We start from the raw sequence: 24,562 nt of genomic DNA on the forward strand, positions 1-24,562 counted from the left end.
GAGACGTGTTTTACGCGAGAGTGCAGGTGCCCGCTCCCACGTAGACGCAAATCCAGAAGCGCACGGCATGCTATACATCAGGGTTTCTCAACTTAATGCTTCAACGATCAATACAGTCTCAGAGAAAAGACATTACACGTGCGCTTTGAAAAAAAAACATTACACGTGCAGTGCTTTGAAAAGAAATTACACGTGCAAGAAATAATTGTAAACCTTATATGCCTTGTTTCAATTTTGTGCTTATATATGCTTCATAGATTCTATAAAGAGACATTTAATACGATTTTTTAATAATATATGGTCGATAGCATTGAGAAACGCTGCTGCGCATGACACCGCAAAACGTTTTGTACATCTACGCGTTCCTCTCTCACGCCCCGGGATACGATCTACGCTCCGAGATTCAGATCTCCAATTAGCTGTATATCAAGTTGAAGGGTGAACGTTGAACACAATGATCCGATTCTGCCTTCCATTGAACGCGTCCGCGCGCGCACGTGTGTGTGTGTGTGTGTGTGTGTGTGTGTGTGTGTGTGTGCGCGCGCGTGTGTGCGCGCGCGCGCGTGCAAAAAAGCTTATCCTGGTTGCGGGCAATGCATTTAAAACTGTCGTCAGAAGGAATTCGGTTTTTCATCAGAAATCTGACTTAATTTGAAACGTTTTCGTATAACATCCGCAAATATAAAAAGGTGAAATCAACGATTTATTAAAATCCGAACATGTCAACTAAAAGTCAGCATGCGCAAATTATATAATCGTCATTACAATGTTCTTAATTATATGTAATTGAGTCATTATATATATATATATATCATAAGTATATATAATAATAATAATAATATAATAATAATAATATATAATAATAAGTATATATAAGTATATATATATCATAAGTATATATCATAAAATCATAAGTTATGTTTAGCGCAAAATTATTGCTATTTTCCATACGCGAACGCGCGTTTGACAAGTAAAATCGGTTATTATTGTCTTTATCAAACTAGCTTATCGGCAGTTCGCAATTTGAGCAGTATTCACGAATGCGAGTTTAGTTTGCATCTCATTTTCAACTTCACAGTGTGACAGATATGCATAAAGTGACATGTATTTTCCATATAAAATACTATTCGTAATCTAGTTCCGCTGAACAACACAGTGTAACGCTTTCATTTGCTTAATTGTTATACTACATCCCACGTGTGACTGAACTAAGACTTTGATCTTCAATTAATTGTGCCTCAATCGGATGTGCCTTAATCGGGTTTCCCTTTTTAGGATACCAGCGCGTACTTAAAATAATTGTATAAAACTGCTGAAAATGAGGATCAGAAACGATGCCTCGGCTGAATAGCAATTAAGTACCGAATAAACGAACTCTCTCTTGAATGGAACAAGCTAATATATGTATATTACGATACCCATATTTATTATAGATCATATTATAGATCACTTATAAGATTTCTCGACAAGATATTTCTATTGCTATTTCTAAAGCTCTAACATTCCACGGTAACTCGAGCGTGATCTTTATTATGAATAAAATTTCCTATATCGTTAATCCGGATCGCGACGCTTGGCGACACGGGGCGGCGCGCATATCTACCCACGCACGTACGTGTACACGCATACGAGGTATTAGCCTCACGGACACGGCCTCTAACCGTTTCAAAGCGAGATGCACTCTCTGACGAGTCGCGATTTCGATCTCTAATTAGCTGTATATCAAATGAACGGCCCGGGTCCACTTGAACACGAAACGTCGCCGTGTCGCCGTCGCGCTGCTTCGCACCCGTGCACCCGTGCACGATCGTGCTTTTCCCCTCACCCCTTGGACGCATCGTCTCTGTCCATGTCGCATCTTCTCGCATGCCAATGTCCCGTTTCGACATTGGTGCATGGCACGTCTCTATCCTGCTCGCCGCTTGACTTTGATTTGTAACGCGCGATCGGCGAATGGACGAACATGATGCAGCAGCACCGATAGCCGAGATCGTCGAATGATTAACGGAGAGAGAACGAATATGTACGACCTGTGCCTGGCCGGGGTTTGCTTCTGAACATGAATATGGAATACACGATCGTGCTATCGGTATACAAAGAAAAAAGATGATCGACGCAACGACAAGAGGAAAACTGCATAAAACATCGCGCGGGTTCTTGTATAACAAAACGGAGATCTTAAGGATGGACTCTCTTGGACTACTATATACAAGACAACTTATTATAAAGAGACGCAATTACTTTAAAAAAGTGCAAGCTACGTGAGCTACTTTGTAAATCGCACAGCGTCGACCCCGCTGTAAAACGGGGTAAAAAGACCAGAAGGCCCAAACTCGAAATTCAGACGGCGCTATACGTGACTTAGAAGTTTAGCGAGCTGAAGAAAATATGATTCAATTTTCCTCGAGCGTCCCGTAGTAGCGCATGCCATCATTTTTGGAAATGATATTCTACGTGCAGAGGAACGCGTTTTGCGCACCGAGAATGTGCATTTGAAAGAATTGAAGATAAATCTCGCGGGATAATGGCTATATGACCGACGTTAAAGAGAGACGTTATCGCGATACGGAGCTATTCCAATTCTGCGAACTCATTAGAGCAATTTTCTACGGAAGTATCAGACGAGCAATGTTTTTCTCCGTCGATTCCTCGTTCGTTCTCCACCAACGTGAGACGGATGTATGTTTTTAAAATGTCGCTCGATGATCACGACGTAACCTGCTTGCGCGCGGATAAGTGGAAGCTACTTTCGCGCGAAACGAAGAATAACGAAAGAGAGGGGTGGAAAAGTGCCTTCTCTGCGACCAAAAGACAATTTTTGTCGGACACGGTGTGGAGTAGGTATTCCCGGTCGACGCGACGATCCAATTTCCGTCGAGATACTTTTACCTGACCGACAGCGCGGTGCCGTGATGGATACTCAAAAGCCTCTCACATCGGTATACAGAATTTTACCGTTCGCTGATGCAATTTTCATTGGAACGTCCTATCGGTGCGCCGCCGGAGCGGCGGGATGCCATGCCGGCGCAGGAACGGACACTCTGAACTCCCATATATCATTACGCGGACTTCTACTACAGCTCGTGTATACGCTCCAAGTTTCGACGCTCAAGTCAGTTATTCTTTTATCGTCTACTTGAAGCTTGACGCGTCATCACGCCGCTCGACGTAAATTTATAAAGGTCCCCCGTGCGAAGTAGCTTCCCAGCGGTTTCCTTTCCCGGTCGTTTGCGGAAAAAGGAAAGGTATAGATAAATACATTCAAAGAGGTTTATCTCATATCGATCTTTTCATTTACGTATGTACGATAAGTATCCCTAGATAATTACAGTCATATAATACTATAATATTTAAAAGCATAACAAGCTATTTCTTTGAGGACAAAATAATGAACGATAAGATTTCTTTAACATTAAATTAATTAATAATAAACATATTAGAAATGAAACAAAATCTGTTTAGAACTAGCGTCTGTGAGTCGAAAAATCAAATATTTTATGTAATACGCACATCCACAACGAGTGTATATATATATATATATATATATAAAGAACGTAATATATTTAATAGATATACCATAGCGCTCGTCTGTATCTACTCTAGTGAAAGAGCGCAGACACAAGTCAGCCGGCGAACCGAAGCGTTACTACTTGCCGCGCTACATGTCATCAGACCGCTCGCGGTAAATGCATCAAAGGACCACACCGGGTATGATACCAAGAGGGACGGGCTTCCTCCTCCATCGCTTCTATCGGATCTTACGAGAGAGTCGAGCTAAGAGAGGGATGGCCGCGAGAGCAGTTCGACGCTGGAGACGTAGAGGATGACAAACGAGAAATTGGAAGGCGAAGCCTTCGAGTGGTTTAAGCTCGTCGACGGTTAACAAGTTTTCGTCGAGGATCTCTCGGGCCATCTCTGGAGCCGCTGTGAGCTGCAACGAGAGAGCCCGGAGTAAATATACCTTAGCTAGACGTACGTCGCGTATTGGGAATGGTTGTTCACGGCGTTAGAACACACACTAGCTCGTAGCTCGCGGCGTTACGGCGAGTAAACTGGAGGCTCGGCATATAAACTGCGGATATTGTGTCCGTTCGGGTTTGTTTCACGGTATTGTACATACACCAAACCAGCTTGATTCCTTTATGCTATCCTTTGTGTATCGTTTAATTAGTGTATCGATGCAAAGTAGCACTCGCTTTCCGCGTGAGAACACATTAATCTGCATATATATCTATTTATGATTATCAGCAGGGAAAGATTTCACGACTCTGAAGCTTTTTACATAATTAGAGTAAAAAAAAGTCCTCTGACAAGTTACGTGTTTAGCTTCTAGATTTAAATATCTCTCGCGATAGCTGAATAAAAATAAAATTTATCTTCAAGACTTTCTGCTTTCCGTTCCCCGGTGTCACGGTTCCTTCTATCGCGACTACCGTGAAATTCGCGGTCGGGAAAACGGTCTCGCAGCGAGAAGCGTAAGCCATATCGTGGAAATTTCATTTCGTGGCTCGTCCGGCCCCGGCAAATATTATCGTAAATTTCCGCCTCGGCGTATCACCTGCGGTTCCCCGTCGTCCTATCTCCGCCTCTCTCCGACGCGCCCCGGAGAAATATTTCTTTCCTCCGGGCCGATAAATCAACGCGGTCCGTTCGACACGACGGTCATCAATAACGGTAGTGCTTAGGCTTTTTCCGCGCGGCACTAGCGCCGGAATATCGAAAGCCCCTACGGGCACACAGCACAGGCGCTTCGCTTCGTGTGTGCAACGCCGTACAGCACGCAACGATCTCTTTCTCTCCCTCCGTGCATGAGGAAGAGTGCATGCGCAGCTTCGAAAAACTTGCTACCGCGTGCAAGTTTAATGGCTCGGAACGGCGTTGCGCCAAGTTGCACGGGCTCGTTTATTTTTCACAGACAACCAGCCATGGCCCCTTTGCAAGGGAGGGGGGGGTAAAGTAGAAAAATTACCCGGCGAACGTACTCAGAAATTAAAAACCGTATTATCGACGCAATGCCTATTATACAACGTATTTATTTATCTAAATGCGTAAGAGCTGTTTATGGCACTTAACTTGAATTCGAGCGGGTTTAATAATTCAAGAGGGATACGGTATCCATTATTACAATACTCGAACATTACGGACGGGAACGTTCGCGTGGCGGTCATTTGTATCGACTTCATTCGGTGAAAGAGCCCAGATATAAATCAGTCGAAGTACCAAAGCAGAGTAGAGGCTATTACGCTCGTAATTCTGTTAAGATTGCACCGCGGAGGTACGATATATTCTCTCTCAGAAAAGAAAGTACGGGCGGGCGATTTCGTCTGGCAATCGGAAATTCGATGACTGCGGGAACGCGAGAAGGTTGGGAATATTGGGAATTACGAGAGATTAATCGGCGGCAACGATTGAATGTAGGGGCATAATTATACTTCAAAGATGATGGATACCCTTCTTGAACTGAAATATTTTTTGGATCATGAAGTTTACCGTCTGTTCAAAAACTTGTAACGACGTTATACAAGAGTGTTTTGCCATATTCATTTCAAGAAAGAAAGAAAATATGAATCGTCTAAGATTTTTTGTTTCACGTTGTTACTATTCTTTATAATTATCATCTTTCAAAATATTGATTCGGATTAATGTAAGTACATAAATCATTTTAATAACATCAATAAACAGTAATGATTATTCTTTCTATTTAGAAACTAGTGTCAATAACAATTTATATTATACTATAATTAATTTCGTTATTAATGACACGCTAAATATTTGAAGTTTCACATAGCGTCCAAAGTAATTATGTAATAATTAATATTATCAAAGTGGACACGGAAACAACGTCGGTAGGATGATTAACCAAATGAAATTGCTAGAAAAGTTCGAAAGCGGAAAAGCGGCATATAAATATTGTACGACGGGATATCCGGCGTTAGCTTAATAATTTAAAAACTTCGTACGGTTCTAAATTAAAGTTCTGGCGGGGCCGATTAAACATGAGATAGCTTCACTAAAAAAAAACAGACGGCGAGGTAATGTATGTTGCGAAGTTTCTTATTATTACTAAATTACGACACAGTCATAGAAGATTTTATATAATTACCCGTCTCTAGAAACGTAAACTAAACATTTAAACAAATGTTGATTTCATATCATGAGTATACTGGAAGAAATATAAAATGCGTATACTTTCCTGGCGGCACGAAATCTAAATTATCGCCGACGTAACGTATTTTACTTCCAATCTGTAAAAATTTAATAACGACAAAGTCCCGACTGTTCAACCCTCAAAGTTAATCGCCTTTCCAGTAGATTTCAGGAATTTCGCCAATTGTGCGCGCCACGCCACGGATTGGCTGGCGCTGACATCGAATGAGAATCGGGTCCGCGCCAGAACTGAATTATTTTCGGGATTGAGGACTTCGTTTCGCCACGTGGAAGCCGTGTCGGCAAGAAGCTAACTCCATCGAGCGTCAAACGTGTGCTGGTTAACATGCGCGACGGTGGCAATCACGAATGCACGGAATCACATCGCGCGGAATTCGTTGAATACGTTCAGCGCGATATGGAATTCCATAATGTAATTAAAGCCGGATACCCCGACGCAGCTAGAGTGGGAAAATTGTTTTCGGTGGAAAATACTACATCGGCGCGACGCGAAATTAGTTAGAACCGCAGCGGCGGGATGTCCGAAGTCGCATAAATCGATTCGGCGGCACTCGTAAATCAGTCTTCGAGAAATTTAGTCTCTCTCGCAGTTGTTCGACCCAGTTGTTCTCGCCGCGTCGCTGAGAGGACGATTGGACGATTCTTATTTTTTGTCGGGACAGTTTTAAAATGGATGGACAAGGATTGAATAAAGCGTCGACGGAAATAAACATTTGCTAAACATTTCGCATTTGTCGAGAACAAAAACGCAGAGCATTTGATTAAATGAATAAAAAGGTTAAAAGAGTGCAATATATAAAAAAAAATTATGTTTCGTTAAAGAGAGCTTTATGCGTTAATGTCGATATACACTAAAATATATAAATACACAAAAAGTTTTTCTTTTTTGTATGGAAAACTTGTCTCAAACACATAAAAGCGTTTTAATATTTTGTCGAAGCATTCACGGAATGCAATTATTAAAAAAAAAAAATACGTATTATATTGTGAAAAAAATAGCTTTTAAAATACACGTGTTTCAATTTGCTTTCGGAAACTGCGATTGCGCTGTAATCTCCAATCGAGCGAGTGCGGCGGACGTGCGTATTAACTATAATTATACGAAATCCTTTCTATATATATATATATATATATATATATATATATATATATAGTTGTTTCGCTGTAACAAGCGTAATGTGTGTTAGCGAGAACGTTATGAAATTCCACATTTCTTTGACGTCATTACCGCTCGTCAAAGATCCGCATGAAAATTCGTGGGAGCGGTATCATCAAGATTGAATTCCGTAATTCCTGCACGGGCAAATATTTGCACGACTGAAAATCACGCTGATGGCGTCTGGTATGCTTAGTAATTGGCCGCGAATATACGCATAAAATTTCTTCGCGTAGATTCAGGTTGAAGGAGAAATAACTACTCATTACAAAATAAATTTACGATATTAATATTTTCGCCATGTTACGCGAGAATAATTGCACATTTTAGGGATTTAATTTTTAATTTCCAATGATAAATGAATAAAATAAATCGCCTTAATTCTCCAAAAATTTGAAATTGCTTTTACAGTTAGTGATATCGACATAATCACAAAATATATTTAAATCACAGTAGTATTAATTATGCAGAAATCACCCGTTGTTTAAAAAACTTTTATTGCATTAAATTCTTAATTTTATTCTTTTTCTATCTCTCTTTCTCTTTTCTGCAATAAATTAACATCAGGATGATTCACGCGAAACAATGCGCTAAATAACGATGAAGATGATTACGTTCGCAATTTTTAATGAGACTCAAATAAGACGTGGGATTCGATAATGCAACTTTATCCTGGAAAAGTCGAGTATCTAAAAGAAGAAACGTATTCTTTGACTTAGCACGTGGCCCTGGAGCGATACAGTGATTTTCCGGGACGATAACTGTGCATGATTTTCAGACGAGGCCGTCTCTCGGTAAGCGCGAACCGAAGTCAGTTGAACGACCGGTAGACACCTTTTGATGTCGAATCACTCTTTCCTCCTCTGTCGGTTCGTCTCATCTCCCGCGCGCTCGTGGCGAACCTGCTGAAAGGTTCCTAGGGCGCGGCGCGAACACACTCGGCTGCCGCATACACTTTATTCCCAACCCATCGTTCCGTCCCAGCGATTTCGAATTCCCGAACAAATTTGATCGTCGTCGTCGTCGTCGTCGTCTAGTCGAGCTCGCATCTCTACGTGACGGGAAAATCGCGAGCTTGTTCGCACGTCGGAAAGCCACTTCTTCTCTCTCGTCGCCCCTCTCTCGCCCCGGTATATACGCACCCTCATCTATCATCCTCCCCCGTCCTCTTGTACTTGTTCCTCCCACGTACCTCTCTCTCTCTCTCTCTCTCTCTCTCTCTCTCTCTCTCTCTCTCTCTCTCTCTCTTCTCCTCTCTCTCTCTCCCTCTCTCTCTCTCTCTCTCTCTCTCTCTCTCTCTCTCTCTCTCTCTCTCCCTCCCTCCCTCTCTCTCTCTCTCTCTCTCTCTCTCTCTCTCTCTCTCTCTCTCTCTCTCTCTCTCTCTCTCCTCTGCCACACGTGCTCCTCTCTACTCTCGTATTTTCCTACTTCTCGCGCTTCGTGGTTCTACTTTCGCACGCGCGATTGTGCCCTGACGACTTTATGGCGGGTCCTCGGCGGAATCCCAAACGTGGCACGTACGGAAAGTTACCGATTCGAACGAGGCGCAAGCTCGAGGAGGCGCGAGATGACTTCTCGGTTTGTTCAACGGGCAATCTCACGGCAACCTCTTATACAACATAATTTCACAGCCAATGATACTACTTATAGCAGCTTCTTTCGAAATTGTGCTAAGTTGTGTGCTATGGTAAACACCGGTCAATTGTTTTGATCAATCTTTTATTTACAAAGTTGCCACGTAGCAATTAATGTAAAATATTTCCTAACTTAATTATTAATTAATATATTTCATAACTGAATATGTAATATTGTTCAGCTATGAAATATATCGCAGAAATTATTTTCTTATCGAAGCGCATACATATTTATGACTTGAAATGTCTTTAAATCGAGGATTAATTAAAACTTTTTCGAAATCTGAAATTTGAAATCTGAAGTGCGAGCACTATCGGCCGATCGAGGATTGACGTTGAGAATTCGTAAGCAGATTTAACACGCAATAACGTTACGGTGAATAATTAAAGCGATATCCGCGGGCGTTGATTAAATTTCACGCGTCGGAGAGAAGCAAATTCATAAATATCCGCAGCTGCGCCATTTCCGACAAAGGCGGCTGCAACTTACGACGACGTAGCGAAAGAAAATTAATGACTACAAAAGATTACTCTCCGGACTCCGCGGCTGTCCGATGAAATATCATAAATCGCGGGCTCGCTACGTCTGAGAAGTTTTCATAGCCGACCGCTTTCGTCTCTCTCCCTCTCTCTCTTACCACGCTCTCCCTCGCCTCCCTCGATTCCACCTCCTTTCCGCGTCTCATTCTCATTACGAAGTTCCCGGTCATCAAATTTTATTAGCCCCCACTTCAGAGCCGGCCCGCCTTACTTCTAACTCAATATCGTAGATTCGTAGTCTCGGTTTAACTACCCTCCCATCCTCTCTCAGCGCAGCGCACACGGAAGCATACCTACACACATTGGCATAGCTGTTTCCCGTCTCTTTCTCGATCTCTTTCTCTCTCTCCGCTCCTTTTCTTACCCTCTCCAACCATGCGCGCTTTTCTTCTCGCATCTCTCACTCGCCTTCGAATGCAAGCGCAGCGAGCGACTTTGAAAGCGGCAATAATTCCGTGCTCTACGGCCAAGAACTAATTTCCACTAGGTCTGACAGGGAGAGAGAGGGTACTGCGGAGGAAGGAGGTTGGTAAAGAGCAGGCGAGGGAAGACGAAGGGTGGTTTCACCTTCGGGGCTCTCCTTCCGACTTCTCTCATTCCTCACGGACGGTTCGTTTTCTCGCGCGCCCTTTTATCGTCCGACAATGGCTCGCCGGGGTGTAGCCACCTCGGCCCTACGTGGTCAAGGGTCGCAGCCAATAAACTTTGCCAGCGAGCTACTAACCTACGTGTCGGTCGAACCCGTAGAAAGATGGTAAGACGACGACATTTACAGATGGTGAAGAAAGAGAGAAAGGAAAGGATCGGGGAGAGAGGCCTTTCTGACGGGGCGCGAAGTTTCCGCTTCGCGTCCTTTAATTGCAACGGCCGGAATTGGAACTAACGACTTTCTTTCGGTGGCGTTTAAAAGCCGCGGCGACGCTGCTGATGTGACATTTACGAACGTGATGCCGAAAACGGTCGCCTCTGCGATTTTTACCATGTTCGAAAGACTGATGGTAGGCACCGTCTGGAAAACGCCGTCGAAAAACGAACGGAGAGTAGAGAGCCAGTAATCAACGTGAAATTATAGCTATCACAGATGATTCAAAATGATAGAAAATATTACGTTTTACAAAAAGAAAGATGTATTGAAAATTGTTATTTGTGTATTTTGTAAATAAATACGTTGTATTTTATGTCATAAAATACATATATCACAGAATATTTTACAAAAAAATATATCGTTATAAAATTTGCAAAAAAAAATATTCGTTGTATTTCATGTCACGAAATACGTATGTTGAATTGAATAGCAATTAAATTGATATATTTTACGCTCTTACTTCCCGTTGAAACGCATTTCCTTCATTAACGAGAAATAATTTGTTCAGTGATGCAAAATAGCTACTTTTAAAGAGGCTTTCTAGATATAATTTATACCGGTCTCAAAAGAGAATCCACTCAACCTTGCGGCCGATGAAAATTAAGTTCATCAGAGTTGCAAAGAAGTTAAACTATCGCGGGGTCTGAGTAATGATTGTAGTAATTAGCGAGATAGTAATCTGAAGTTCGTTATCGCCGTGCATTACATTCGGTGTACGAGACCATTGCGGATAATAAAAGTTACCGAAAGCTAACAAGCTATAAAATTAAATCTGCAACGAGGAGATAAAAGCGCTCTATATCGCTCGACAACCTGGCCGAGTTGTGTGGGCTCGAATTCTAATTAACGATTCTACGTGAGCAGGAATTATCATCTTCATTTTGAAGATTTCATTTCGCGGTCTCTCTATATGTGCATTTCCTCTTAATTACGTGGTCGTAATCATACAAGCTCGATACGCGAATGGGACAAATCCGGTTAAAGGGATCGGCGGAATTGACAAATTGAATGATAAAGACTGATACAGAAATTAATGGCATTTTAGTTACGGATCGCGCGACATACTCGGCAATCGCGGAAAAGCCACCTAATCCTCTTACATCTTTGCGGATTCGCGTCGGACGCGTGCTGACCGACTCTTTGAAAGGTTCGCCCCTCCCCCCCCCTGTAAGCCCTTAAACCCATCTCGGGCGCAGCAATTCCAGACCAATTTCGAAAAAATTCAATCGTGAAATATACAGCACGGGCAGCGCTACGAGAATCGACGGATCGACAGAAACAATAAGGACGTGAGACTCAAATCCCTTGTTTCGTGTCATGTGAAACAAATTAAGAATCGATTGGTCATCTCAATTTGTCTGTAAACTCACCAACTTAATAGTATATAGTAACTACGTAATGTAACTATAATTACGAATCGGAATATAATTACGTTCAAATCAGCTTACGTTCAGAACCGCTACGTAAGTAAAGAAATTAAACATATGATAAATATTTATAACGCATCTTTTTTTTTACTCGAAATTGGTTAAAGAATTCGCTGGGAAGAATGCGACGATGATGACTTACCTTTTGCTGTTGCGTTTGCGCGGGTTCGGTGGCGAGAAGCTGCTTCAAGGCCGCGTGCCCGTGACCATTTGTCGTGGAGGTTGCACCAGGTGTGCTCGGTGTGCTGGGATTGCTTCCGGGGGTGTTAGGCGTGTGAGGCCCGGTCGTGGGGCTGCTAGGACTGATGCTTTCGTTGATTTTGCTGCCGGCATGGTGATTCTCTGTGTGCCTCCTCAAGCTCCTCGCGTCGCAGTAAGACTTGCCGCACCCTTCGGCCTTGCACTCGTACGGTTTCTTATTTCGATGTGTCAGCATGTGCCCGTTCCTACAACCAAAAAAATTTGCTCGTTAGTTCCAAAAGCTCCGTCATATTTTTTACGTTCGTAAACGGGAGAGTGAACTCGGTGCTCTTAAACATTTTTAATTTCTTCGTAAGAAAAAGAATCGTCGTATCGAACGTATCGCGAAGTTAAAATTGAGAAAAGATTCTACTCTTTTATTCTTTCTTCTATAAAAATTTAAATTCAACAACTGAAACTTATGGTAAAAATAATTTTGTAACACAATCACATTTATCCATTTGTTACAGCTAATTTTGTTCAGAAATTTAACTTTTTAGAGAGAACCGTCCTTTCCGACAGAGAATCACCTGCTGGGATTTCAACCGGAATATAAATCGACTGTAACATTTCGGTCAGGAAATATCACCCCGAGGCTGGAACATCCCACGCGCTCCCATTCGAATTCCTCTCGCATCCAGCATTAATCATAAGAACGTCTCGGGCGACACACTATATAGCACTCGCGGATGCTCGATGGGCACGGAAATCTGATCGTACACCTGCTCTTTAGTGCCCGGCCGAAATTATGTCGGCCCGATTATGCCGCCTATCTATATCGACGATCTACCCCCGACACGGAAATCCCATATACCGCCGGGCGCTGGGCACGATTCCCCCTGTCTTATCTAGGAGGAACATCTAAACTCATCCCCAGTGTGTCGCCCTTACACCCCGCCGGTCCGCCTAAGGACTTATCCACTCCATTTGCCCGATATTCCGGCTGACATCGACGGGGCAAAACGCGCTCGCGCGCGGAAAGATTCCTCCTCTCTATACTACTGGGATATTCTGGGAAATGAAACCTGGCCATTCTCTCGACATTACCGAAGAGCGCTGAGAAAAAGCGTGGAGATCCGAGGGTGTGTCCGGCATGCAACAAGTTGCGCGATTTCACGATGTCGGATTACGCGATCGCGTTCGCGATAAAATCCACGACCCCCATTGACGCGATTCGCAGTCGATTTCATCGTTGATGGTCCCAATCGCAAGATTGTCGATCGGCTCGATAAGCAGAATAATGGCGTGTGCGGGATCTCGATTGAAATACACGATCTGCTTATATAATTGAAACGATCTCCATGCTCGTATTTACATCAATGTTTACTCGAGGTGTAATGCACAAAGCAAAAATTCTAAACTATTGTGTATTTGTCTGTTACATAAAACTGTACTCTACGCACATCGTCCTTTCGTTAATTCCAATCCAAGATTAATTGCAAATTAAGACTAATTGCTAATATTCCGCGACAATATACGCGATCGATAAATACACGTTATCTGGCGTACATAAAATTTCTTCGCTGTGGTCGAAAGGAGCCGCCTTTCCTGTTCCCTGAAACTTTAACGAGATTCCGAGCGTGGACATCCTTTCGTCGGATCTTTCGCAGTGGATTGCGAGAAGAAGTCGTACGGATACGGCGGGCACGATGGAAGGGATATCGTTTCCAGTAAATTCTTCGGTAGACACGAGGCCACTCCTATCCGGCAAAGTTTTATAGTCTATCGATATACGAACGGATTCCCTTAAATTCCGCCGGTAAAGTTAGGACCGTGGGGAGGGTTTAATTTGTAAAAGCTAACTTGTCGAACATTTAAGGTGACCCGTTCCGAGCTCCCAGCGCTTTCCCTTCCCGCAGATAATCAAGAACACCTGGGACGACGTGTCGACCGCACGTGTATCATTCTTCCTTTTCGTTTTCCGTGGGACACGGAAAGGAAGCGAGAGAAACGCGAACGTGAAGACTCTACCCTTAGCTTTTATCCGACGATCGTTTTCGCTGGTCAACCGACGTGTTTTATTTAGAATACTTATTTAATCAGTGCCATAGAAAAACTAAATCTTTTAACGCATTACATATACTTAACACAAATGAATAAACTGAGTTTAATGGCTACATTTAATTTGCACAATTGAAATAGTTCAATTGTTCAGAGAATCACACACACACACACGCACGCACACGCACACGCACACGCACACGCACACGCACACGCACACGCCACACACACACACACAACGGTCTGGATAACAATTGAATAATAGTAATCGATAGTTATGATAATATTCATTTCGTGAACGCATTCGTTTACGCATTTATTGTCTCTGCAGTATTGTGTTTTTATTTAATTAATACGCGCGCTACACAATTTTACAATTCTACAATTTCTACAAATATTATTGTATATAACAATATGAGGTTATAAAAATGATCAAGAATAAATTGCTGTTCCATGGCGCGTGACTTTAGCAGCAGTTTCATTATCCGAAATCATAATAAAATTCACGTCTTGTTCGCGAGTTCATCGTCTTATATTATCTCATAACTTGGTGATATGATGATGAAAAGGAAATTATTATTAATTGTTATGAACCTGCGCTCAACCGACAACGAGAATTTCCACGAAACTTTAATTGGATCTCGTAAAGGGCCGCGTCAATGAGCACGCGCAGAATTTTGCCTGGAACGGTGATTAAATCAGCACTAATTATCAACTCTCGATTAGTTCCGCCTGAATCCCAGTGGCCTAACGAGACTTAACAAAAAAAGCCTACTTTTTCTTTACATTTCTTTTTTACTTGCTCATTAACCAAGTTGGAGACGAATTATTTTTTAACTTCCAACTATATTGAGTCAATTAATGTTATCGTAGTGCACGCTGTTTATTTAATATATAAATTATAATATATTAGTTTTTATAAGATACGCAATGTACTTTTAATTTAGAGATTTTGAAAATTATCGATAAAAAATCTATTTTATCTTGTTTTCTTTCCGTAAAAGTTAGCACTAGTAACTCCTTGGTATATGACGAGAATCATAAGAGGAAGCAATTATCGAAATATCGAACGCATTCTGAGAAAAATGAAGCTTTCGACAGTGCTACAAGCAAAGGGGAGGACTTTGTTTCTCGAAGGGGCTAGCTTTCCTCTTCCGCTGCTCACGTTGTGTGTCGCTCCTCCCTTTAGCTCCAGTGTCCTCTCAAATCCCTTTCGGGCGAGGAAGAAGCGGTCGGTATATATCTCCGCGTTTGAAGAAAAGCTCTCGAAGAGAATTCCTCTCGAGGTGTAAGCGCTTCCGTTCCTTATTTCGCGCGGCGGCGGGCGCTCCGACTCAGCAAAGGGACTACGTGGATTTACTTCGATAACAGAGATACACCGAGAAACGTACAATGGTGCCTTGTTCGATACTGAAGAAATCGACGAAGCTTTCGTTCTGGAAGTCCGTTAGTTTTTTTTCCCGGGAGCGCGATATAGGAGCGACAAAGCGTCTATGCTCTTTGTCTTCCGATTAAACCCGAGGATCCATTTGTACGACGTTAACAAATGTTTCCTTGGTTATCGCGGCCCGATATTATTATTTAATGTAAAATGTATTAAGGGTCTATCTATTGATCTGTCATATGTTTTAGAAAGCTATTATCACAAAAAGATTATTCAAAATATTTTTTTCTTTTTGAAACAATAAAATCGTACGAAACTAAGTTTTCAGGGCAAGGGAAGCATCTAACAAAATCTAACGAGTCAGTAAAGAATTCTTTTTAGTGGTGAGAGTGCTAGGTTCACAGACGCAAAGAATTTAAAAAGTGATGAAGTCATCCTATCAGTCCAGGAATCTATCGATTTTGATAGACGAGATTAAAGGAATGTATCATCTTCTTCCTCCTTGTTGTCCTCGCAAATCAATCCTACCAATAAACTCGAAAACATTGTAAATCACTTTAAACTAAAATTGCTAATCGCAGCACAAATATTATTTATGTATACGATTATGCAAAACTATTTCTTTAATAAACTCCATCTTAAAAATTAATAAATATTAAATACGACATATATTTAACGCAAGTTATTTTAAAGCAATAATATTCATCAATGTGGACATTACCTTTAGAATTTAGAAAAATTGTAGGTAACGGTTATTCGACAAAAGATTTACAATGGGGGACCTGTCTGGACAAAGAAGGTGAGAGGCGATGGAAACTGTAGTTGCACAGGTCTGCCAATTCTTAGAGAAGAGAATGAAGCACGGCGAGACTTCGTACCGACTCTTTTTCCCGTTCTCAATTAAGTTTGAAAGTCCATTCAAACGGGAAATGGAGCTGAAAGATCTCTTCTCTTTCTCCTACGTAAAATCTTCGCCCGTGGCACTATTATTGCTCGGGCTGCCTGTTATTGTTCTTTCTTTCGTCGTCGCGAACTCGTAATGTGATATATATTTTATATATGGAATATTGTGCCCAAGCAATATTGCGGTTACGCTAAATTGCCAATACGTGCTTTATCGGAGAAGCATAACGCTAAGCGTTCCCTTTCCCACACATCAGCGATGCAAATCCAGCGAAAAAGCCGGCATGTTTTCTAAAGTAAAGAAGGAACTCCGGGGCGCATTCTCTCGATCGCGCACGCCGTACTTGGAAGACGGAAAAGCGGCAGCTTCCGGCGAAAAACAGGAACTGGGGTAAAGACTTCGCGATTTCGCGCATGAGATAGTATCGCACGGTTCGTTTACTTGCATCTGGGAATATATGGATCCCAACAATCGAGGGGGGAATATCGTTCGAAAGCGACGTTCGATGAAATGGATACAAACAAACGTTTAACTTACGCTAACAAATAAACAAAAAGAACCTCTCGGAAAAACCTCTCCGAGAGTTATAGCAAGATAGTAAATATATGATAAATAAAACCAACGCTTCGATATCACCGATAAACAAGATAAACCGCGATAACAGCGAGTTCGGTACCGTTCAGCCAGGGATTTATTGCAATTTGTTCGCAGAACATTTGTCTAATAGTGAAAATAAATTGAGACATCAAATTTAAGGTAGCGAATAAGATTAGTTAAAGTCGACAGATATGTCTTACCTTTACGATCTTCTTCTAGACAGATTGAATGCTATTATCATTTATCGGCGGAACGAAAGGGATCGAAGAAAGAAAGAGAGAAAAGGAGCAAGTGCCACCGCAGACAGCTCCGCCTAGAGGAGCCACAAATCCAATGTTCGCAATGAAACGTAAGTAATTCCTCGCACCCTTCCGCCGGGTCGCATTGAGCGCGACGAGTCGCTCGAGTTTGAGGAAATAGAACGAGGGAAGACATTGAGGAAGCAGTAAAGAAAAGAAAAATACTGTCCCCGCAGAATGGACCTTGCCGGCCGTGGCGGATTTCGAGCAAAGTCAAGGGGTAGAGGAGCGCAGGGAAGGATATAGGGGAGGGTTGGAGGATTTGAAGATCCGTCTTTTTCGAGAAAATATAACGTTCAACCTGGCCGAGGTATTCGACCCGCGCCGGACGGACAACACTACAACGACGAAGCCGAACGGAGTCGCGAGACCGACCTCTATTGATTCCACGTTATTCCTTTGCCCGTTCCCGGCAAGAATTGAATCCTTAGTCGCTATGGTTCGCCTCCATCACTCGCTTTTGTGTGCCGCCCCCGTCTTGCCCCTTGTCCCTCCTTGATTGCTATATCGCGCCTGTCCATTTTCCTCATCCGTGTCTCACGAAACGAAAATCCTAAATCGTACGACATGACGTTCTTCATTGCATTTAAATGCATTGTATCTCGCATTGTATTTTCCATAAGTGCGGTCTATATTAAAAACATTAGCTTTAGATAGTTGATTTGTAAAGAGATCGGATGAGCTAAATATTAAGTTATTCGATTTTGCGCGAATAAGATAACAATTTTTAAATACACAACATAAATGTCTGAATGCAAATTTTTCTTCTGATTTCATAATCGTTTTTCTCTTATCGCCTAAATTATTTAATATACCCAACGAAAATATAAAGTGTAATTCGATGTAAAGAGAAACGTATCTCCGAACGAGCTTTTTCTGACAATAACTATTACCGCTATAAATTCAGGGGAGTTCTAATACCCGTACGCGCCGATACAAGCTCCGCGAGCTCTCCCATCCAATATTCGGACAGCCGGGCATTACGTAAGGGAAATATCTAAGGGATTACTTCGACATACCTACGCGTAGAAATTTCTCCAACTACCGGCCTTAAGAAGGCACTCCGGGGCAGCTTAGAAGGCTTCTTACGAGCGCACCAGCAAAGAAGAGAACGCGGAGAGATACATCTACACGTGAGCACACATACACGTACGTATAACGCACACTTGTACGCGAACGATATACCTGCGTATACTATTGCCGAAGTGGAGCGTTGAGAGGCTTTGATGAACATAATGAACGGCTCAGTACCGCGAGCACGAGCGTTTTCCTTTAAGCTCTGGCTCGAGTGTTGTTCTCGTTATTGTTTTATAGCATGGGGAATCCGTAATATGCCCTATGACGCTTAAATCGAGAAAGAGGAGGAAATGCGAAAAGGTAAATAGATCGGTCCTGTCAATAACGGCGGGTAGAAACGCGAGAATAGCTGATCGAAAAGTGGAGAGCCAGACTTAATTGTAATAAGATCGTAGTAATAAATACGCTTTTTTCTCTAAATATTGCTTTTTGGTCAATACAACGATTTTCATTCGTTGCTCTGACATATGATTCGAAATAGCGTTGTAATATAGTTAGAATAGTTCTCTGCTGTCAGAGAATTGCTAATCGTACAGCTACTAGCTGAGAACTTGTTTCATAAAATTTGACATATTCGCAAGTGTACCGCTAATTCTCTGATGTGAAATACTCTAATCTGTACTCACAGGTGGTCCTGCCGTTTGAACGCCTTGCCGCACATCGTGCACACGTATTTCCTCTCGTCGCTATGCGTCAGTTTGTGCTTCGTGAGCGCCGATGCGTTGTTAAACACCTTCCCGCAGACCTGTAACAGAGAGAAACAATCTTCGTTGCAACAGCGATATGGATGAAAATTACACGTGGCGTCTGTCGAATCGCGGCTACGCGCGATTACATTACCACCTGCCAGTGGATGCATCTCTCTTGATTACGACAACGTAGCGGAAAGTTCATTGTACACATATTTGACGGAATTTCTTTTTCCCTCGAGTGCACTAGCGACGCGCAAAGAAGAGTCGGGCGAAACTCTGTTTTAAAACTGCGCTACAAAAATTGAAGCGTGGCCATGGGTTTTAATTAGCGTGCATGACCGTTGTGTAAAGAACGTCGCTTTATGACGGATATTAGAACTAGTGATATGGCATGGCTATCGCGCGAAATATAAACGCGAATCTTCCTCGTATTCGCGAGCTTATCGCTGCACGACGAAACAATTGTTATGTCCACAGTATCGGCGATAAGAATAAATTAACAATTTCTGAACAGCGATAATTGAAAAGCGTTATTAAGTCGACAAAGTCGTTGCGCTTTAAACATCAAAAAATATTTCTTATTTGTTTTATTATGCATTATATGCTCAATCTCGTTCAATATTTTAAAAGCAAAATACAGAATAATTACAAAATCTTTTTCCAGCTTTACACTTTTATAGCTTCCGCTCTGTACTATAAAATACTTTATAAAATTAATTTATAAAAGCATTACAAGTAAAATTTAGTGAAATTTAATAAGTATTAAGAATAATAAATGAATATATTAAAAAATAATAATTCTAAAAATAAATATATGTAAATAAAAAATAAAATTCTTAAAATAAATAAATTAAAATAAATTAATTTATCCTATTTAATTTTTAATTTTGATTTTGTATATGAAAAACAAAACGGAAGTTGTAAAAGTTTAAAGTACAAGGACTTTATAATCACTCGATATCCTAGAAATTAATAAGAATACATCCAGTTTTTTAAACATTAAGAATATAACGTGGAAAACGTATTTTTTTGTGTTACAGAATTAAATTGGCTATTCTCGCCGCAAAATACCGAAATGGAGCAACGGTACCGAAAATTTCATGGCCGTTAATGCTTCCCTGATAAACGATGCCATTTTCATCTGTCCTAAAGAATAAGAGATCGCCGCCGGTATCACCGCAATACGTACGTAGAAATTACTCGCGGATTTAACACCGACCGCACATCGTGCCACCATCAGTCCCGGAGATGGTATGCCCGTTAAGTATGTGGAATTAGGTTTATTATACGCGCCTCCGGGTCGCGCACTATTTCAGGAACTATTTCAGGAAGCCAAAGGCCGAGGAATTGAATGCGGCCAGTGTTCCACCCGAAAATTCAATGCCCCGTTCAAATGGGCGACGAGTTCGCCGTCGTGGAAAATCGTGCGAATTCCGCGGGTCCATGAACGACAGGAACAATTAACATTTCCAATAAATTTGCCCTGCGTCTTTCGTCACCGAGCCTGTCTCGACCTCTCAAAATGCCATGCATAATGTAATAACGCGGTATCATCGAACAACATTGGCAACACCAAAAGCAACATGATTAAAAAATGCTAAAATAATAACTCTCTCTATTAACATTATTTCATAAAATAATATCTAAGATTCAAGTATAAACTTTACAAGAAAAATTAAGAAATCAATATGATTGTGATATAATTTTGAAACTTTTTAAGATCGTTTGTTTGAATAACGTAAGATTAATCCGTAAGTTAAATCCGAGTCTAAATAAATTAATTTACTATAAATGATCTATCTCCTCTATGCTGTCGTAAAATTGATAGATATCACGTTCTTGTAAAATAAATCTCAATATTCGCGCACTGCAGAAAGAAATTACGAAAAACGAACAAAACACATTGATCAGATCACACTTCGCAAATGCATGGGATCAATAATGCGAAAGGTACCGAACGCCCGCGATGTGGCTAAACTCGCTTTAATGGCCTGCTCGAGGAATCTCGCGGACGAGATTCGGAATATCACGTCTCGAGGGCATCGGGAATTCGTCGTCACGTCGAAGGATTCGCGGTGCCGGCGCCGGCGCCGCGGCATTAAGCCGAAATTAATTTCCAATGCACCTGCAGCCGCCGCCGCGTCACGTGACGACGCGGAAAACGTGCGATAGCACGATTCCGGGCCTCCATTATCGGAAAAGTCTTTTCCGCTTCTCGTTTCGCTGTTATTTCCAATCGTTCGATAGGCACGGGGGGTACATGAATCCGTCGGTGATTTCGGTAAAACGAAAAAAAAAACCGAATCCAAAGTCGCGAAAGAATACCGTCGCTTCCCTGAATGAAGAAATTTCTTTTGACTTTTGAGAAAAACCGCGTTTACTTAAGAAAAGAGGAAGGAGGCGTAAACGTATTGTCGATTGTATTTATCACATTATTTGAAACCGTTAATTTTCGCAGTCACATGCGAAGCAGGAAGATAATATACGATTCGATTTTTTACGTACAACAGTAAGATCGAGCAAGACGTAGATAATTAAAAATTAAAATTATAAAATTCTTACTCACACACTCTTATCATCTACGTACTTCGATATTATTTAAATATAAGAATCGTGGAAGCGATGTAGACAGTGATGCTGGCTTTTCGGTAGAAAAAAAAAAGAAACTTGGTGACATCCGGCGGAATACGAACTTCCTGCGGGATCCTCGCGAGCACTCATGTAAAGCGATACTATTTAACCATGAGCCACGGTTGCTATGACGACTCACGTATAGCTTAAACGGTACAGTCTGTCGGCAAACATTTGCCGGGATCCAGCAAACAGGCAACAAATTCCATTTCATGAAGGAACGAGCGTACGTACATAACGAACGTTCTCGAGAAAACGAGAAGTACCCTCCAACATGACAGAAGAAATTTCCGGGCTATAGATAGAAAAACTTCACGTCGCCTCCACTACCGAGAGCAAATCCCAGATTAAAGAAAAAAGTATTAAGACGTTCCTGACGCGTCGCGGATAATATTGACCGAAGACGTGAAGCGGACCGGCAGGGGGAGAGATAAGGGAGGAGGGGCGACGAGAAGGCAGGGACGCAGATAAGAGGACGTGAAAACTACGAAAAAGGGAATAAAAAAAAAAGAAGGGAGCCAGAAATGACACAAACGCAAAGACTTGAAACGTGTAGAGATGGCGGCCGTATATATTCACGAGGTGGGATGAACGTTTGCGCACGGTTTCGTGGAGGTCTCGCAGGAGCCGAGGGATGAAAAGGGGCGAAGCGCCGAGGGAAAGAGGGAGTCGTACTTCTGGCTCCTAAGCAGAAAATCTAATTTGCGTAGCTTAACTCCTAAGGAGCTCCAGATGCACGGACGCCAACACACGGGAGTTTCAATTTACGAGGCGAGGACCGAGACCAGGGAGAAAGATGAGAGAAGCTGCTGGAGTGACAGAAAGGCGGTAGTAGAAACGGCAGATGGCGAGATGGGGATAAGACAAAGAAAGATAAATAAAGAGAAAGAGAGTAAGAAAGTGCAGGAGAGAAAGAGAGAGAGAGAGAGAGAGAGAGAGAGAGAGAGAGAGAGAGAGAGAGAGAGAGAGAGAGAAAGAGAGAGAGAGAGAGACAAAGATTCAAAGGAGGATGCTGCGGAGAGAGAGCTCAACGACCATGGGTACGGTCTTTCGCGTCTCCCGCCCATCATCCTCGTGCCAAAACCCGTATCTTCCACCCCCTCGACGCAGACCCTCTCCTTGAGAGCTAAACAAACATCATTACTCCTGGCCTTTCTGGCTACCACTATCTTTGCCAACCCACCCCCTCCTCCCCTCGCCACGATCTCTGGCCGCACTTCGTCTGTACACGATGGTTCTCGGTCGTCGCCACTTGGCTCGCTCGCGACTGCAGCCTGTAGCGCCGCAGCCAATGTACACCGGCCAACATCGGGTCCTGAATACGTAATCCCGCGGATGGTAACATTGATACTTCGTTAAGAGGGAACCTCGATGGGAGAGAGGCGCGCGGGAGGACATTTGCACCGAACCGGTGCTCGGAGAGGCAACCACAGAGCGATTCGTGGTTTAAACCGGTCCCATCGATCGGTCGATCCGCTTAACAGTCGTTCCGACCAACCGCGTCCATCGCGGCGCTCTCTTCCATTGAGATGAAGTACGAGTATGAGGGACCGGATGTGAAATCGCGCGTGTCCTCGGCGAAAGCTCCGGCGGATGTTACATTCTGAAGTTTCGAGGGAATTACGAACGAGAGGATTTCCGTCGAGAGCGGTTATCATTCACTGGGCTCTCTGGGCCCTTGGTCGTCTCAATAATGCTCGATTCAATCTAATAACTGATTTGAATCGTGTCTCTAGCAACCACGAAAATGAGGGACGAGCGACTGTCCGCGTAGTTGCATAATTTTCTTAAAAACTGCGGTAAAAATATTACGTGTCATTTGATTACAATAAGATGACTATAATTTTAATTGGATCATCTTATTTTGAAAATGTACATTGTAGGTGAAATAGTTTAGCATATACATAATTCGTATTACACATCACAATAGTGCGAACATTAATATCTAGCGAAAAGAAGAAAGGGAAGGAAAAAAAGGAGGACAAGAGATCATTTCGTTATATAAAGTTCGCAAGTGAACAGTCGTCGCACACGGCTCGTGGGTAACATGCATCTGCGGTTTCATTCGGTTAACGTTTGTTCCAGCTAACCACGTTCGCGTCCCGTCCCGAGTTTTCTTCTAACAGGGCCGGGGCTGGAAGCGGTAGCGTAACACCCCGAGGGGGCGAGGCCACTGGGCGAATGCAATTTGTCGCTTCCGGGCAGGCGAATCTTTTAAAGAAGTGCATCTTATTACCAGCAACCGTTAAAAAGACAAGAAACTCACGCTTCCGTAAATAATGAAGAAGACAGCCTTCGCGAGAAGGAAAGACTCGGTGTGCCGTCGTTGCTGCTGATGCTGCAAAGAGACAAAGGCCCCGCCGCCATGATGGCGCAGGAGGATATTATTCTCGTTTGAGGCAAAGTAATGCACGAACGGACTACGTTGCTAGGAAAAAGGACGATGAATAGAATGCAGGAAATCGCGTTACCGCTCGGGATTTCCATTGTGTCGCGAAAGACGACCGTACCGAGTCGTTCGTTTACCAGCGACTTCTCGCGAAAGACAGACGTAACAAGAGTAGTGTAAGTGGAATACTTCTCTTGCGAGTATTCGCCGAGCAACCATCAAGAAAATATCAACGTTATAATCAATCAGACCATAGATGGTTAAATGTCAAAGGGAGAAGATCATTATCCTTACTCATCTTTGTCTCGAACATAACAAGCGTTATTGAACATAAATAAAAGTGATTCTTTACGACAATAAATTAATATATCGACATTCACAAATAATTGATATATAGTATTTTCTTAAATTATTGCCAGCAAAAAATTAACTTCACAAAAATAAATTAAAACTATCGAGCTATCAAAACTATCGAGTCTATAAAATACGCAACGGGGCTCTAAACAAAAATCGTGGACACATTGCGAGCGATCAAAAAAAAACTTTATCTCGATTCCT

General features: G+C 42.3%; 1 protein-coding gene and 1 long non-coding RNA gene across 10 annotated transcripts in view; one reads left to right on the forward strand and one right to left on the reverse strand.

Annotated features, from left to right (window-relative positions):
- Nucleotides 1–20,571, forward strand: part of LOC143906222 (uncharacterized) — a 99,493-nt gene extending 78,922 nt beyond the window's left edge. The window contains exon 4 of the long non-coding RNA XR_013259465.1: nt 20,025–20,571. This is a non-coding gene — a long non-coding RNA (uncharacterized LOC143906222). The remainder of the gene's footprint in view (nt 1–20,024) is intronic.
- LOC143906217 (uncharacterized) overlaps nt 1–24,562 on the reverse strand; it is a 385,481-nt gene that overhangs the window by 77,515 nt on the left and 283,404 nt on the right. For all 9 annotated transcript variants that reach the window (XM_077422126.1, XM_077422124.1, XM_077422125.1 and 6 more), the window contains 2 exons: nt 18,919–19,037; nt 11,933–12,236 (listed from right to left, as the gene is read on the reverse strand). In XM_077422126.1, the coding sequence (XP_077278252.1) occupies nt 11,933–12,236; nt 18,919–19,037 (423 nt within the window). The remainder of the gene's footprint in view (nt 1–11,932; nt 12,237–18,918; nt 19,038–24,562) is intronic.

The sequence above is a fragment of the Temnothorax americanus genome, unplaced genomic scaffold (genome assembly GCF_048541705.1).
Source record: "Temnothorax americanus isolate GAGA-0224 unplaced genomic scaffold, ASM4854170v1 Scaffold7, whole genome shotgun sequence".
Lineage (NCBI taxonomy): Eukaryota > Metazoa > Arthropoda > Insecta > Hymenoptera > Formicidae > Temnothorax > Temnothorax americanus.